The sequence below is a fragment of the Elgaria multicarinata genome, chromosome 3 (genome assembly GCF_023053635.1).
Source record: "Elgaria multicarinata webbii isolate HBS135686 ecotype San Diego chromosome 3, rElgMul1.1.pri, whole genome shotgun sequence".
NCBI lineage: Eukaryota > Metazoa > Chordata > Lepidosauria > Squamata > Anguidae > Elgaria > Elgaria multicarinata.
The window spans coordinates 51,407,751-51,422,647 of record NC_086173.1 but is presented as its reverse complement, the minus strand read 5'-3'; the positions used below and the strand labels follow the sequence as shown (position 1 = coordinate 51,422,647).

At 41.8% G+C, this 14,897-nt stretch overlaps 1 protein-coding gene across 2 annotated transcripts in view; it reads right to left on the bottom strand.

The window, feature by feature from the left end:
• The window catches only part of TMEM104 (transmembrane protein 104), a 93,209-nt gene that overhangs the window by 71,376 nt on the left and 6,936 nt on the right, over window positions 1-14,897 (bottom strand). For both annotated transcript variants that reach the window (XM_063120250.1, XM_063120251.1), the window contains exons 3-6: window positions 11,678-11,799; window positions 5,446-5,527; window positions 4,980-5,079; window positions 4,252-4,332 (exon numbers count right to left, since the gene is read on the bottom strand). In XM_063120250.1, coding sequence (XP_062976320.1) covers window positions 4,252-4,332; window positions 4,980-5,079; window positions 5,446-5,527; window positions 11,678-11,799 — 385 coding nt within the window. The remainder of the gene's footprint in view (window positions 1-4,251; window positions 4,333-4,979; window positions 5,080-5,445; window positions 5,528-11,677; window positions 11,800-14,897) is intronic.

Below are 14,897 nucleotides of genomic sequence, written 5' to 3'. Positions count from 1 at the left end.
TATGGGGAAAGGCATCTACACAAATCATGTTAGTTGCTCAGCTCTGCAACACAGGTGATTGGATGAAGTAGGAAAGAGACAAGCCTAGAACAGAAGCACTGCAACCTACTTGGGTGAGGAAAAGAGAGCTTTTAGGAGGAGTGGCCAATTAGCTTCTAGCATCTTAAAGTGAGGTCAAAAAATCTTGCCAATCTGATAATCAATGAGATCCATGGCCTCTTTAAACTACCTGAAGGCTGCTCAGCTCCCTCAGAGAAGTTCGGACAAAAGAGTCAGTGTGGCATAGCCATTAAAGTGTTGGACTGGGAATCAGGAGATCCGGGTTCTAGTCCTCACTCAACCATGGAAGCCCACTGAGTGACTTTGGGCTAGCCATAGACTTTCAGCCCAGCCTACCTCACAGGGCTTTTTGTGTGAGGATAAAATGGAGAGGAGGATTATGTACACCACCTTGGGTTCCTTGGAGAAAAAAGGCAGGATATAAAGGTAATAAAGCACTCCACCTCCACTACCACCTTGCCTGACTGTACAGAAATGTTAAAAGGGCCACACTAGTCTAAAAGAGACGGTTCTGCCAATTTGTTTTCTCTGGCTTCCAGGTTGGGCAAGGTTAGCCTTCCCCAACCTGGCACCTTCCAGATGTTTGAGTATATCTCCCGCATTTCTGACATTTGGCCATGCTAGTTGGGGCTGATGGGAATTAAAGAGCAAAACATTTGGGACTGGATCCAAAATCTGCCTTCCAGGAGGGGAAGTGAAAAGTCTACGGGAGGAAGAGTTTTGTTTGTTGAAAGTCCTCCACTGGATTTTGGGGGATCCTCTTCTCCCCCCCCCCCCCCGCCATCCCTGTAGCTCAGTCTGCTTAGCATTTGCAGGAGTCTGGAGGGGCTGCCTGGGAAGGAATGGGCGGGGAATTCTTCCAACAGTGCAACTGATTCAGCTTAAAGCTGGTGCTCTCTAAGACCTGGAGGGCACCAGGTTGGGGGAGGCTGTTCTAGGATCTAAACACCCAGCCAGTCAGCATTCCCATTTAAAAGCCCTTATAAGCCCATCCATAAAAGTTGTGTGAGTGCTAAAGTTGTCTGACAATGTTTATAGCTAACGGGGCAGGGGCTTTTTGTTCTATAATTCTAGAGGTACTTGACCTATCAAAAGTATTCCAAATGCTGTACCTTATATTGTGCATATTATCCAAACACACTATAATGATGACTTACATTCCATTATAGTCTGACAAGGAAGGAGATGCAGTAGACACAAGGAAAAAAGGAGTAATATTAAAAGTAAAGAGTACAGATTCAAAATCACCTTCCTCACATCCATTTCAAGGACTTTTATAGCCCAAATATTCAGCAGATACCATCCACATGTATTAAAATGTCTTGAGATAGAAACTAGTGTAATAATAATAATAATAATAATAATAATAATAATAATAATAATAATAATAATAATAATTCTGAGATTCTCAAAACTAAATTGCATGCCTGACAATGGATCTGTGAAACTTGTATGATCCTTTCCAAATTCTGGTACACTAAGAATTTACATATTAAAGCAAGTTTAGTTTAGAGATCAAAGCAACAGCAAGTGTCACAGAATTCTAGTTAATAAAAATAATCTAGTTAGGACCATCCTGGATTTTTAAGGGATACTTCTTTCACCACAGCTCCTGCAATTACTCAGCCTTCTCACTCATCCCTCTAGAAAAAGAGATTTGAACATCATTGCCCAATTTTGGCAAGGAGGAAAGAGAAGCAGGGAGTCTTTTATGAGAATTATCAACCAAATAGTTAGGACTTTGCTTACAATTATTCAACTGCTGTCGTCCTGAACTCACACGTGTAATCTGAGCACCCTCTGCTGGGTGAAGTTATCCATAACAGCAATTAAAACTGGTTGTTGCCATAGGCAGTAAGTCCTTTTAACATTTTAAAACTCTGAAGTTTAACTGGAACCTATCAAGAGAATCTTTAAATTGGGATATATCCATCCAATCTACCCACTATCTTAGAAGTCACTCATGGGTTTATTAAAACTGTGCTATACTACTTTCAACAACTATTGCAGATCCTAAACCCAGCATCATCTTCCTTTGGCGATATCTTCCTTTCTCAGATACACCCGACAGTAACTTCAAATCAGCCTTTTTCCCTCTCTTCTACCCCTCCACTATCACTACCTTCCCCGCTTTTTGTAACACCTTACCTGATGAGAAAATCTGGATATCTCAAAAGCTTGATCACTTCTGAATTAGCCTAATAAAGGTATTCCCAATATGCATTTTGGAATTTTTCTCAGGGCCAACATTGCTACCTTTGCTTTTTACTCAACAGGAAATTCCTTTAAACATGGGCCAACTGCTATATCCAAACTGTGAATCTCATTCAGAGCAGTTTTACCATCTAACAAGATACGTCTATTGTTGTGAACCGTCAAGAGAGCTCCAGCTATTATATAGTATAGAAATGTAATTAATTGATCTATTACATATAGGAGAATTCTTATTCCTAATAAAGTCCATTACAGAGCATTATACAAGACAGAGAAAAATATCCATCCAAAAATTGCAGAGAGCGAGCTGTTTTTGGCTAAAATCCAGCACTTTTGTAATTCTCTATAAAGATGTTTTCTCGCAGTGGTCTCCTATCTATCTGTCTGTCTATCTATCTATCTATCTATCTATCTATATCACTCAATACACACAAAGTACCCTTATATTTTCACTGGCTTGTATTTGGGACTGTAGAACAGGTAACATGTGCCATCCTTCTCTCAACAGCTATAAATATTAAAACACTAAGTGAAATATCAAAAATCCACAGTTGGCCAATATCTTTGTTAGAACCAAACAAAATTCCACAAAAGAGGGTGCAAGCATTCAAATTCTCCAGAACTCTTAATCAGGCAGAATGTTACAAAAAGCAGGGGGTGACGTTGAGGGAACAAAAAAGGTACAAAGATTAGACCAAATATTGTGACCATGAGGACTGCTGCCTAGACTCTGTCTCAAAATGAAGATGGCAGACTGAACAAATTAGTTACTGGTAGGTGCTGCAGGTATCAGGCTACACCTGGCATTCTGATACATACAACACCCACCAGTGATTAATTGCTTCAGTCTGCTTGCCATCTTCATTTTGAGATCAAATCGAAGCTGCAGACCTCATGGCCACAACATGTGGCCTCATCTTTATATTTTTTTGGTTTCACCCACCCCACTCACTGGTTTTTGTACCATCTAGCCTGATGAAGAGTTCTAGAGAACTCAAAAGCTTGCACACACAGTTTTGTGGCATTTTGGTTGGTCCTGTCAGGATTCTCAGCCCTCCCAGAGCCTCGTTGTGTAATCCACAAAGTCTTTATTCACTAAAAAAAAACAGATCTTCATACCTGTAGTGACTGTGAAGGCTAGGAGCTGTCTTCTAAGCCTAATTAGCCAAACAAAGCAAACTAAATGGCTATTTCCCCACCATGCCTGACATGCTCCTTCAGGGAGGGTCCTCTTAACCCAACTTTTGACATGCAGTCAGTCTGGCAGATCACTTCCCACTTCCTTTCTCAACTCCGCCAATTTAACCCTGTGGCAGACTGTGGCATCTGTTAATTCCGGCGCTCCCTCCCTCTCTGACAAAGGCTGAGTTCCAAGGGAGGGGAAAGACGGTCTCTGAGTCTGGGCCTCCTGTTCAATAAGCTCCTGGGAAGATTTCTCACAGACTCCTAGAGAGTCTTGGGGAATTTCCTCCCCCACTCTTGGTCTTCTTCTAGCTCTACGTCCGAGTCTGACTCAGAATCTCTCTCTCATTTCTAACATGAACCCAGAACCAAAGTACATGAACTCAAGACTCAAAGTACATGAACTCAAGACTAGATATTACCTGTACCTACTCTACATTATCTTCCTCTATATGAAATTAACAGCCAATAGAAATAGGCATTCAATATGTAGACTTCCCTACCACAAAAAGCTACAAATTCTTGGGGGTGGTGCGGTGGTGGAAGGAATTGAGCTTGACTTTAGCTAGATTTTCACTTTAGGAACTCAGCAATATTCTAACCTTAAAAAGTGGGAATGTGAGTGATTCTTAGTACAGTTTTGTGCTTATAAGTGATGTGGTCACTTGAAACTGCATTTCCCAAGAAAAGGCATTACATATTAAGAACTTTTAGGAAGTGCAACTGACTTAGTAAAAAGGAAAAGCAACACAACATATTCAATAGAAAACAGGGCCTTCATGGCATGGTAATTACCTTTATTGAAGAACATGGAGGCCATCTGACCCATCTCCACCCTTTCAGTGATTTCAAAAATATTAGGTGTTCCTCGTCTCTCTGCAGGTTAGAAGGAGGGAAATTCTTAGCCTATGTCCCAAGGCAAGGCAGGCCCTGCTCAAGCCACAAACCATTCTCTCTCCACCTTGTCCAGGCTTGTAAATTACCACTTGCCTGTGTTGCTTATGACAAAAATTGCCTGCAGGGAACCAGAAAAGGAAACTTTACAATAGTTTGGGTTGTGTTTTCTTAAACTGTAGGTCACAAACTACCAATATAGGTATGTCTGAGGAGGAAGGGCAAATAAAAGATGGTGTGTTATTACGTTTTGTGGACTTATTTCAAGGCTACCGTTGCAAGTTATGATGAAGGCTCAGAGTCAGCTATTCATGGGCTTTTCAGTCAGGCAGTACTGTACAACTGTGACCATGGGAAAACACAGCAATGGAGAAAATGGGGGCATTTCAGTGGCTTGGTGCCTTGATCAACTAGTTTTCTTGAGTTGTAAAAACAATAATACTGTGATTCTCTGAGAACAAGTAATGCATGCTTCCAGGATGGGAGTGCATCTGTTACAAAAGATGCAGGAGAAGTAAGAAGTCTTTAACTGTTTTGTTTGTCCTCTGCATTGAAGAGCAACTCTGAGGGAAGTGGGGGAAATGTCATGCATGTCACTAGGATGGAAAAAGTGTCAGCTAGATACTTACGAACAGATAGGATAGGCCGTGTCTCTGATCGCTCATAGCTATCTGGGAGGAGAACATCACTATCAGAAACTCCAGATGAAGAATCTTCATCATCAACTTCCTAAAACAGCAAAAAAATGTGTGTATCTGTCCAAAATAGAGGATTGTTGCAGAATTTTGACAAAAAGGCACTAAATAAACCCTTTACTTGCTGGGGAAAAAGACCAGATCTTTCCAAGTGCAGCCCTTGTAATATGCCTACAGTTTTCTTTGTTCCATCATGCTGCTAAGCGCCCAATCCTCATCCCCAGTGCCAGGAAAAATGGTACATTTTTGATGAGACAAAGTTTGCAAGGTTGTGCAGAATTCACAGCCATACTTCAAGGGCAAACACACATATGTAAAATGAAAACAGAACTAGTCCGGTGAGATTTCCCAGCTATAGCATAATAGCATTAGAAACCGAGTTAAGTCAAGCCACACAAACCTTGTGCTTTTCCATTTTCTTCCAGCGAAGCTGGGCATTTGCTGCAGCCATGGCCTCCATGACAAAAGTTGTGGTCATATAGCTAGTATGAAAATAAGACACTAGTTACTTAAGAACAGTGAAAATGAGTTGTGGTATCCTACCCCACCCAGTCTTTAAACATTTATATTTTTGGATAAGTGTAGAGCCAACACTGAAGATTAAAGGCCAGATTAGACCCAATTTGGGGGGGGGGGCAATCATGTACCTGTCCTGTTAAAGAAGGGTTGGGGGCTTTAACTGTAACATTAAAAGGGCCATGAGGCTTTAGAGAGCTGAAATTATGTAGTTCTCCCACCCCAGGACTTATCTCTCTCGTGCGACACTGCTTTTCTCCCAGTCCCACTCCAATACCAGAAGTGAGATAAGCAATAGAGAAAAACTGCCTGAAGCAATGGCAAAGGCTCAGCTCCCCTCAGCCCTGTGCCCTTATTGATGCAAATGATACACACACACTACCCTGTGTTTTGTTCACGAATGGGGCAGGCATATGAACAACAAATTTGCTTGCTCCCCATCAAGTGAAGAAAATCTGCATAAGATCAAGACTACACTCTGCTGCTGCTCCCATTTGTTTTAACGGCATTTCTACCACATGAGTCTCTGGTGAAATAAATCTAAGTTGAGTAAGAAAAGATAGGATGGGCATGTTTCATAGATGTTACACTACTGATTGTGATGTCCAGTCATATAGCAATTATAACATGATATTACTTACATTTTTATACTGCCCAATAGCCAAAGCTTTCTGAGGTCTCATAATCATGAGCATAATAGATGATTCCACTATATATGATATGGTGCACCATGGATGCTGCACAGGGTTCAGACAATCACAGGGGTAAAAAAAAGCCATCATATCTTCTCCTCCCACCCATGTGCGTGTGCCTGTCATTTGCATAATTACATGTGCTACATCGCGGGTTGACATGTCTGAACCCGGTGCACACCACAGGAGGGATGGCTTCATACCCTCCCCAAAAACCACAACTTGCAGTAGGGGTTGTATGGTGGGTACAAAGCCATCCCTACCATGCCATACAGGGTTCGCCCAATACGCCAACTTACACACCAGCAAAGGTAATTATATAAACAACAGGCACATGTGTGTGAGGGGGGAGAGAGCCAGTGTGGACTGGGAGTCGGGAGATTTGAATTCTAGTCCCCACTTGGGCTTGGAAACCCACTGGGTGACTTTGGGCCAGTCACAGACTCTCAGCCCAACCCACCTCACAGGGTTGTTGTTGTGAGGATAGAATGGAGAGGAGGATTATGTATGCCGTCCTGGGTTCCTTGGAGTAAAAATGGCAGGATATAAATGCAATAATAAACAAGTAAATAAAATAAAATAAATGATGGCTTCTTTTACTACCGTGGTTTCCAACCACCCCCAAAGTCTTGGATGGAAGGCTCAACTGAAACGTATCATTGACTGGACTATATCAGTGTAACAGTCAGATCATTTGGATACGTAAATATACTCAATGATTATATGCCAGAAAGAAATAGATTAACTGCTTAAGGTTGAAAACATTTTACAACAGCTGCCAAAATAATGGCTGGGATCAAATTATCTGTCAGTGGTCCCCATTCACCATTACAATTTGCTTTGTTGATCTTACAAATGAATTTCTATTACCCTAGTTAAATGACCATTTTAAGCACTCTTTGTTTCTCTCTCTTTCTCTCTCTCATTTTTAATAAAAACTAAAATCAATCTTATTTAAACTTCAAAATGGTTTCTTACTGCTTCACAAGCTGAACTCATTTATCAAGTTTGGATGAGAAATTAGTTTTGCTGGGATTAGAGTGCAGCAACTCCTTCCAGGAGCCAGGGTAATGATTTCCTCTATGTTATTTTACAGCACAACGTTCTCCAGAGGATATTAGGGAGCCACAAGTGCAAAATTGAGGAATGGAAGTATCAAGGTAGCCATTCTCAAACAACTTGGCACCAGAGGAAACATTTCAAGGCTGATATAAAACATATAATTGCAAATCTGCAGGTATCCAACAGCATCGTGAAATGAATAGGAAGAGAAATCAAAGCACAAGGTAGGGAACGCTACAGGCAGGCTTCAAGGTTTTGAAATAATCTCTTTTACAAAGCCTCAGAAGCAATTCAGTCACCGATAGTGCAAGGATTTATGCCTCCCATCCAAAAGAACTTACACTTTTATAATGCCTTTCCCTTCCAGACATTAAGCAATTTATAAGATTAAGTCTCAAGCAACCCAGTCTCATCCTAGGGAAAAAGTGTACTGGAACAGAAGATCACTATCCAGTATTGAAAGTTATATAGACAATGACTATAATAAACTGAATTTGCAGATATATTCATCAGAAGGAGCCTACAAATTAGGCTAGCCTTGGTACCTAGCCATTGTTTGTAGTCACCACCAACCACTCTGGCATACTCTTTAGTCCATGGAATGGAAATAGTCCACTCCATGGATGGCTATTTCCCGGGTGCCTCTGGGCAACACGTGTTGGAAGTGCTGCTCTGTGGAGTGGACTATTTCCACTCCATGGAATTGGCCTCTCTCTTCCCCCCCCCCAATCCCTCCTCATCGAATGGCACCACTGGTTACCACTTACCTTTCCAGCGTGCCATCATTCCATGGGGAGGAGCTGAGGGGGGAGGAGAGATGCTGACTGACAGACATGGCGGTGGATCAACCCCACCTCCCACCAAGAGGAGAGAGGGCTCCTGGGATTGATCCACCGTCACTCAACAACATGTGTGATGCATCACCCCTGTCATGGGAGGCAATGCGCCTGTTGGATTTCGCTGCGCCGGGCACGGAAGGACAGGAGACGGGGTCGCTGCTCAGCAATGACATGTCTTTCACCAGAGGCTGACAAACGAAGAGACTATTCTGAAGCCTCTTGCTTCTGCAATGGTAACGCAGAGAAACATGTGCCATCCCAGGCTCAGAAGCAAGAGGCTTCAGAACGGTCTCCTTATCTGTCAGGGCGCGCGATCAAGCCTCCAGCAAAGGATACATCAGCCTTGAGCAACATCATCCCTCACAGGGGATCACATGACTTGGCGCCAACAAGTCCTTCCCCATTGGGGCCGTGACAACAGGAAAGTGGGTGGCTCTAGCAATGCTGCCCCCTTCCTGGCTGCCACGGCCCCAACATCATTATTATTATTATTATTATTATTATTATTAATTTATATAGCACCATCAGTGTACATGGTGCTGTACAGAGTAAAACAGTAAATAGCAAGACCCTGCCGCATAGGCTTACATTGACGCGGAGAAAACTTCTCCGCTGAGAGGGTATCAGGTGTCTCGGCAGTGCTTCTTCTGTCTCCATCTAGTTTTGGGGACAGAAGAGTTGCCACTAGGACAACTCATGCCATCTCAGTGGAGTTCTCTCTGCGTCGACGTGTCTTCACCGTTGTCTCCATAGCAACAGGGAAGGGGGCGGCTACAACAACGCTGCCCACTACTCCATTGCTTTGGAAATGACAGTGATGGAGGAGTACGCAAGGATCCAAGCTGCTGCTATGACAAGCAGGATGGATTTTTCCATGCCCCGTCCCATCCCCATTCACAAGACCAGAAGGGCAATCCTTTTCTGAGGCAGGAGGGATGCAGGGGAATCGGATCCTCAAGTATCCCTCAGCAAAGCACTGTCCTTCTGTTCTCAGGAATGGGACAAGAAGTGGAAGAATCCATCCTGCTCGTCACAGCAGCAGCTCAGATCCTTCTGGGTTCCCCACCACCACGCTCTGATATCGGCAGATGGATTTCTCTCACAGTTGGACATTGCACATCCAGCCGCAGGAGGCATCCTTGCACCCCTTGCCTGCGATCCATTTGGGGATCGGCTCGAGGGGATAGAAGGGGCTCCTTCTATCCTCTCGAGCCTATCTCAAATGGATTGGGGCAGAGGGTAGCAAAGGAAGTGCACATCCTTGGGAACATGTGGGGCACCACAACCCAGGGACAGCACGATTGGGGTTACCCAAGCACTTCCTGGCACGGGATTATTTCCCCTGCCGATGGAGCTCCACTGGGCTAGAGTGGTTGGGTTTCTGCCGCTCTTGCCTTACAACTCTGTCGGCAAGAGAATTAATTAACAGAGGCCACCTTACAACACGATAACCAATGGTTGTACAGAAAACAACTCTGCAAACCATTGGTTATCTCTGTTGGTTATTTTTTGGCAATAACCAACTGTGTTGTGGTTTCTGCCCGACAGATGGCACAATAAACAGGTGAGTATTTAAGCAACCGTTGATTAAGTAGTCCAACGTTGACTAAGGTGTTGTCCGAACTGATCCAGAGAGTATTCAGGTCAGTTTTTTACCTTGCACCAAGGTGTTGCTGTTTTTTTTCACAGATACTCAGCAGCAAAACCTCATGCTTCTTCTCAGCATCTCCAAAGTCCACTCAGAAGAATCTGCATGCAAGACTGACCCCACCAGGGAATTCTCTCTTTGTGCTAGAGAAGTCAAGGGAGGGGCATAGTCTGTCTCTCCCAGCTGCATTAAGAGCAGGAACACCCTCCCTCCAATTTTTGCACAATGTGGAAGCATTGGCAGATGGTATAAGAATCTAAAAATAGAGACAGTACCTTTCACACAACACCCAATATCTTAAATATCTTCAGGGGAAACCAAGCTTAAACTATGGAAGCATATTGCACAGAGTTAGTACATTTGATACTTCCAGTATCAACATAATGCCAATAAGCAGCATCCAAGTCAGAGCAAATCTGAGCAACTTTAACAGCAAAGAATCAAGCAGACTCATCACTGCAAGCAACACATGATCTGTACCACACAGGAGGCTATAGCCTCGCTTATGCTCCAAAACACCCAAAGGATGAAATATGTATCTTAACTGCCATCACTGGGCTTCATGGGTCTGCAAATGGACTCTGTATCATGCTTGGTCAGATTCACAAATCTTTGTGCTCAAGATATCTATCAACCTATTTCAATTCACTCAGGTACCAAGTAAACATTTGGCTGAGCTGCTACAAAGGTTAGAAGAGAAGACATTAATAGAACTTGTTAACTAGCTATTCTACAACCAAAGATGAAATGGGGAAATCTGACTCATGCAGTTTCGAAAGCAGCACACTGTCAAAATTATATCAGCTTTGCACTACTTCTAATGAACAAAATTCCTTTGAGTAGCAAGGAGACAGTCCTAATCCATGCGAGATTAAAACATCAAGATTGGATAAAGGTCAAAAAGAAAAATCTTTCTGCCTTGCCACAGACAAAAAACCTCTGAAATGCGATAGAAGGGAAGAGACGTCTTTCTCTTTTCTATCAGCTTAAGGTAGGTATGTAACTACTGATTTCCATTAGACAAACACTAGGCATGACTATTTAAAATTCTTGCATTAATCTCTACCCCACATGTGGTAGGGAGCAAGAGCATTCCATACCTCCCTGCTCACCCAGCACACCCATTTCACCTCCTGTGCTACTGAACATAACATTCAAATAGGATGTATACGCATTTATTTATTTATTGCATTTCTATACCGCCCAAAGCCGAAACTCTCTGGGCGGTTCACAAAAATTAAAACCATCCAAAGTATAAAACAACCATATAAAAACATAATATAAAACACAATATAAAAGCACAACCAGGATAAAATCAGCAGCAGTGCAGAAATACAAATTTAAAACAGCAAAGTTAAAATTAATTTATAGACTGTTAAAATACTGGGAGAATAAAAAGGCGAATATAATGTAGGTGCCAAGCAAACCTCCTTAGGGAGTTCATTCCACAGCTGGGGTGCCACAGCAGAGAAGGCCCTCCTCCTGGTAACCTTCAGTTTGTATAGACCCAGACTGTGCAATGAATATCCAATCTGAGATTTCAACCATGTCACTTGGGCTTATGCACATTGGGCTTTACACGCAATCCCCACCATCTGAACCTAACACCTACGTGTAGCCATCTACTGGCATCAGAAGCAAAAATGGTATGCCAAAAGGGCAGTCTCACTCCCCACCACACATATGGGAATGAATACAGACTGCCATTCAGTCAATGCATCTGCTATGGAATACCTGCACAGGGGCTAGGCCAACTTTCTAAATGAAATCCCAACCACTGGGTGCCATAAGGACTGTATTATGTAGATATTTTTACCTTACTAATAACAAGCTCCAATAGATGGTTAACAGAAGCATTGTGGAGCAAAATCTTACCTCATAAACCCCAGGAACATTATTAAGATGAGGCTGACAAGCCAACCAGCAGCAGCAAAGGCCTTCGGCATAGTTAAAGCTCCTGTCCCAACTATAAGATTGAACATGTAAATCAGGCCAACCTGCAATTATAGAAAACGTAAGTGTGAAAAATCTATGACTTTATTTTGTTAGACCAAAATAGGCAGAACCCTCCATACATACTGTCCAACCTGAAATATGGGCTGTGGCTTTGTGATTTCATAGAAAAATCAGTAAATAATTACTTTTTAGCTCATGCCTTCATAGGACAGTAGTACAACTCACAGGCTGGACTTGAGAATCCATGTTGTGGATTTTCCAGGAAATTATGAATTGGAAAAATTTTCCAATGCAAATTAGGTTCATTTGCATACGATAAATTTCAATTTGCATCAGAAAATGCAAACTGAGACCCTACAGACATTCTGGCCTGCAACTCTCATAATTCCTCATCACTGACTATGCATACAAAAGATGATGGGAGCTATAGGCCAAAACGACTGGAGGATCACAAGCTGCCCACCCTAGTCCTAGAGAGATCTATGTTAGCATGTTTATGTTACTTGTATTTAATAAATAAAGTTGTAAACAAGTATCCTATGTAATTTTTTTGCCCCAATACACCACAAGTATTTGACCTGAAATAGTGTGTGTGTGTGTGTGGGGGGGGAATTAAAGCATATTCAATGTGATTTAAATTTTATATTATGTGGAATTTATTAGAATAGTTGTAAAAATCTTTAAACAGTGGCAGGAACCTCCCTTACATTGTTTACATTAAAGTGAGAGAAAAAACAAAGGTACTGCTGAAAACTGTTGACACATGAATTAATTTCAACAACCGAAAGAAATGTGTACAATATGCCAACAACTACTTATCTATTTCAACTCAAAAGAATTCAACTCTTTTACACTACGGCTTTTCGGGCTCTTTCACTTTCACTGTCACTATTTATTAGTTCCATTCTCTCACATACTTAAAAGGATAATCACCTAAAACATTACAACTTTTACAAATCAACTTAAGAAATGGAAAATGTTCTGTAGAACAATGAAGCACTGGAAAATTTGCTATCCCATTTCAGTGATGAGAATATTCAGAGTTGTTAAACACACCCACACCCCAAATCCTTCTAACGTCTCATTTTTTTTTTTTCATCCCAATCTTTCAGGATGAGGCCAGGCTACAAATCAAATCCATACAATCTTTTAAAAGGCTTAGACAGAAAGACTAGATCTGCTGATTAAAGGAGATAAGACGCCAAACATCATGTGATCTGTACCAGTAACTAACCCTCCCCTACAACAGGAAGTCATTTGCTCAACTCAAGCAATTCTGTCATTTGGCATGCAATAAATCCCAAAAGAGGACCTTCTGAATCCAAAGGCCTTGCAGTTTTTCTGGTATGATTCTCCTCAAAAAATTTCAGACAGCCACATCACCTTAAGAGGTCAATATAGGATGTGAGGTATAGATGAGTGTTAGCTTGCCAATTAATAGTCAAACAGGGTCTGACAAGTATTTTTTTCTCTCAAATATATATAGCAGGGAAGCAGATGGAAGTTCTCTTTCAGTGGGTCACTGGATATAAGCTTGTGTACAATGAAACGAGCCATCCAAACAAGAAGGGCTGTTTTGTATTATTTCCTGCCTCATCTCTTAGGTTTAAGCGGCAGACTAAGAACTAGCATTATTCCCATTGTTTGTTAAAGATAATGATTAGATCAAGTACCAGTTGAAGGGATTTGCTGTTTTGTATAGCAAAGCCCCCACATGCCTCTCCATAACGTGAGCTGTATGTTACAGAACCTCTTCAAAAGGCCCTGCTCCCATAATTTCTTTTTTCAACTTCATTTACCAGTTAAATTTAAAGCTGGTTCTGTCTGCAGTAAAACAGAGACCATAACGATTCTTAACAATGCTATTGCTATACCCACTTAAATAAATACTTCCGCAGAACTTCAGTACTCAAAAATAACATGAAGAACATGTGTATTAGGTGAGAATCTCAAGGAATCACTAGGACTGCTCAGTAGTAGAGAAATGCTTTACATGTAAAAGGCCCGAGTTCAATCCCTGGCATCTCCGGGTAAGACTGGAAAAGATTCCTGTCTGAAACCTGGGGGAGCAGCTATCAATGATCATAGGCCAGGGATGGGGATCTTGTGGTCTTCCAGCTGTTGTTGGACTATAACTCCTATCATCCCTGGCCATTGCCCATGCTGGCTGGGGCTGATGGGAGTTACAGTCCAACAACATCAGGAGGGCCACAGGTTCCCCACCCTTCCTGTAGACAACACTGAGCTAGTGTAACGCAGCTTCCGATGAGCCTAAGTTAGCAGCATTAAAAACCTCAATGCCTGTTAAAAGCCATGTCAGGTAATACATTGTACCCATTAGACTTAAGCTGCAGGAGGGGAATAAAAGAAATAGTATCACTACTTACTTTCATTCCTTTATTAAAGTTCTCGGTATACCCATTATCAGAAAACATCTATCTACATGTAACTGCCGTATTTATTTCGCCAAGAGGAGTCATGAATAAAATTAACCAAGAACAGGGAACGTATACAATAGATTAACCAATTATTTCTGGCAGAAGTGTTGACATACAAAGCATATCCCTCAGAAGCCTCATCAGCTTCTGTTTGAGAGGGCCTCCTGTTCTTACTGGCATCTGAACAACAAATGCATCATTCAGCTGGTTTCCCAGAGGATGAAACAGTGTGTGCCAGTTTCCAAAGATAAATACTTTTCACACATTGGACAGAACTGTCATTCCCTGCATACACTACCTCCTGCTTTGAACTCAAGACCTTAATTGGTTCTGCACATGAAGCTTTTTCAGACAGAAACCTTGGAAGTTTTCCTTGACTCTGATTAAAAAGAACAGTAGCACAGAGAAATGATTTATTTCAGATATTGGTAGAGACACATTTTTAGGTCCTCTGAAAATGAGATAAGTACAGTTTTAGAGCTCAACAGCTTAGAAATTTCTGCAATACTACACTTTTCAATCTTTAAGGTACCAGGTAATTTAACATTTTGAGAGTCTAGTTTTCCCCTGAAAGATTGATCTCAATCGTCCACGTACTAAGTGTTCCAGAAAGTATTACGATTAATGTTTTCTCAGAATTCACTTGCAATAAGAAAACCACCACTCATGAAAACAACTTTGACAGAGAGAAATGATGGGTG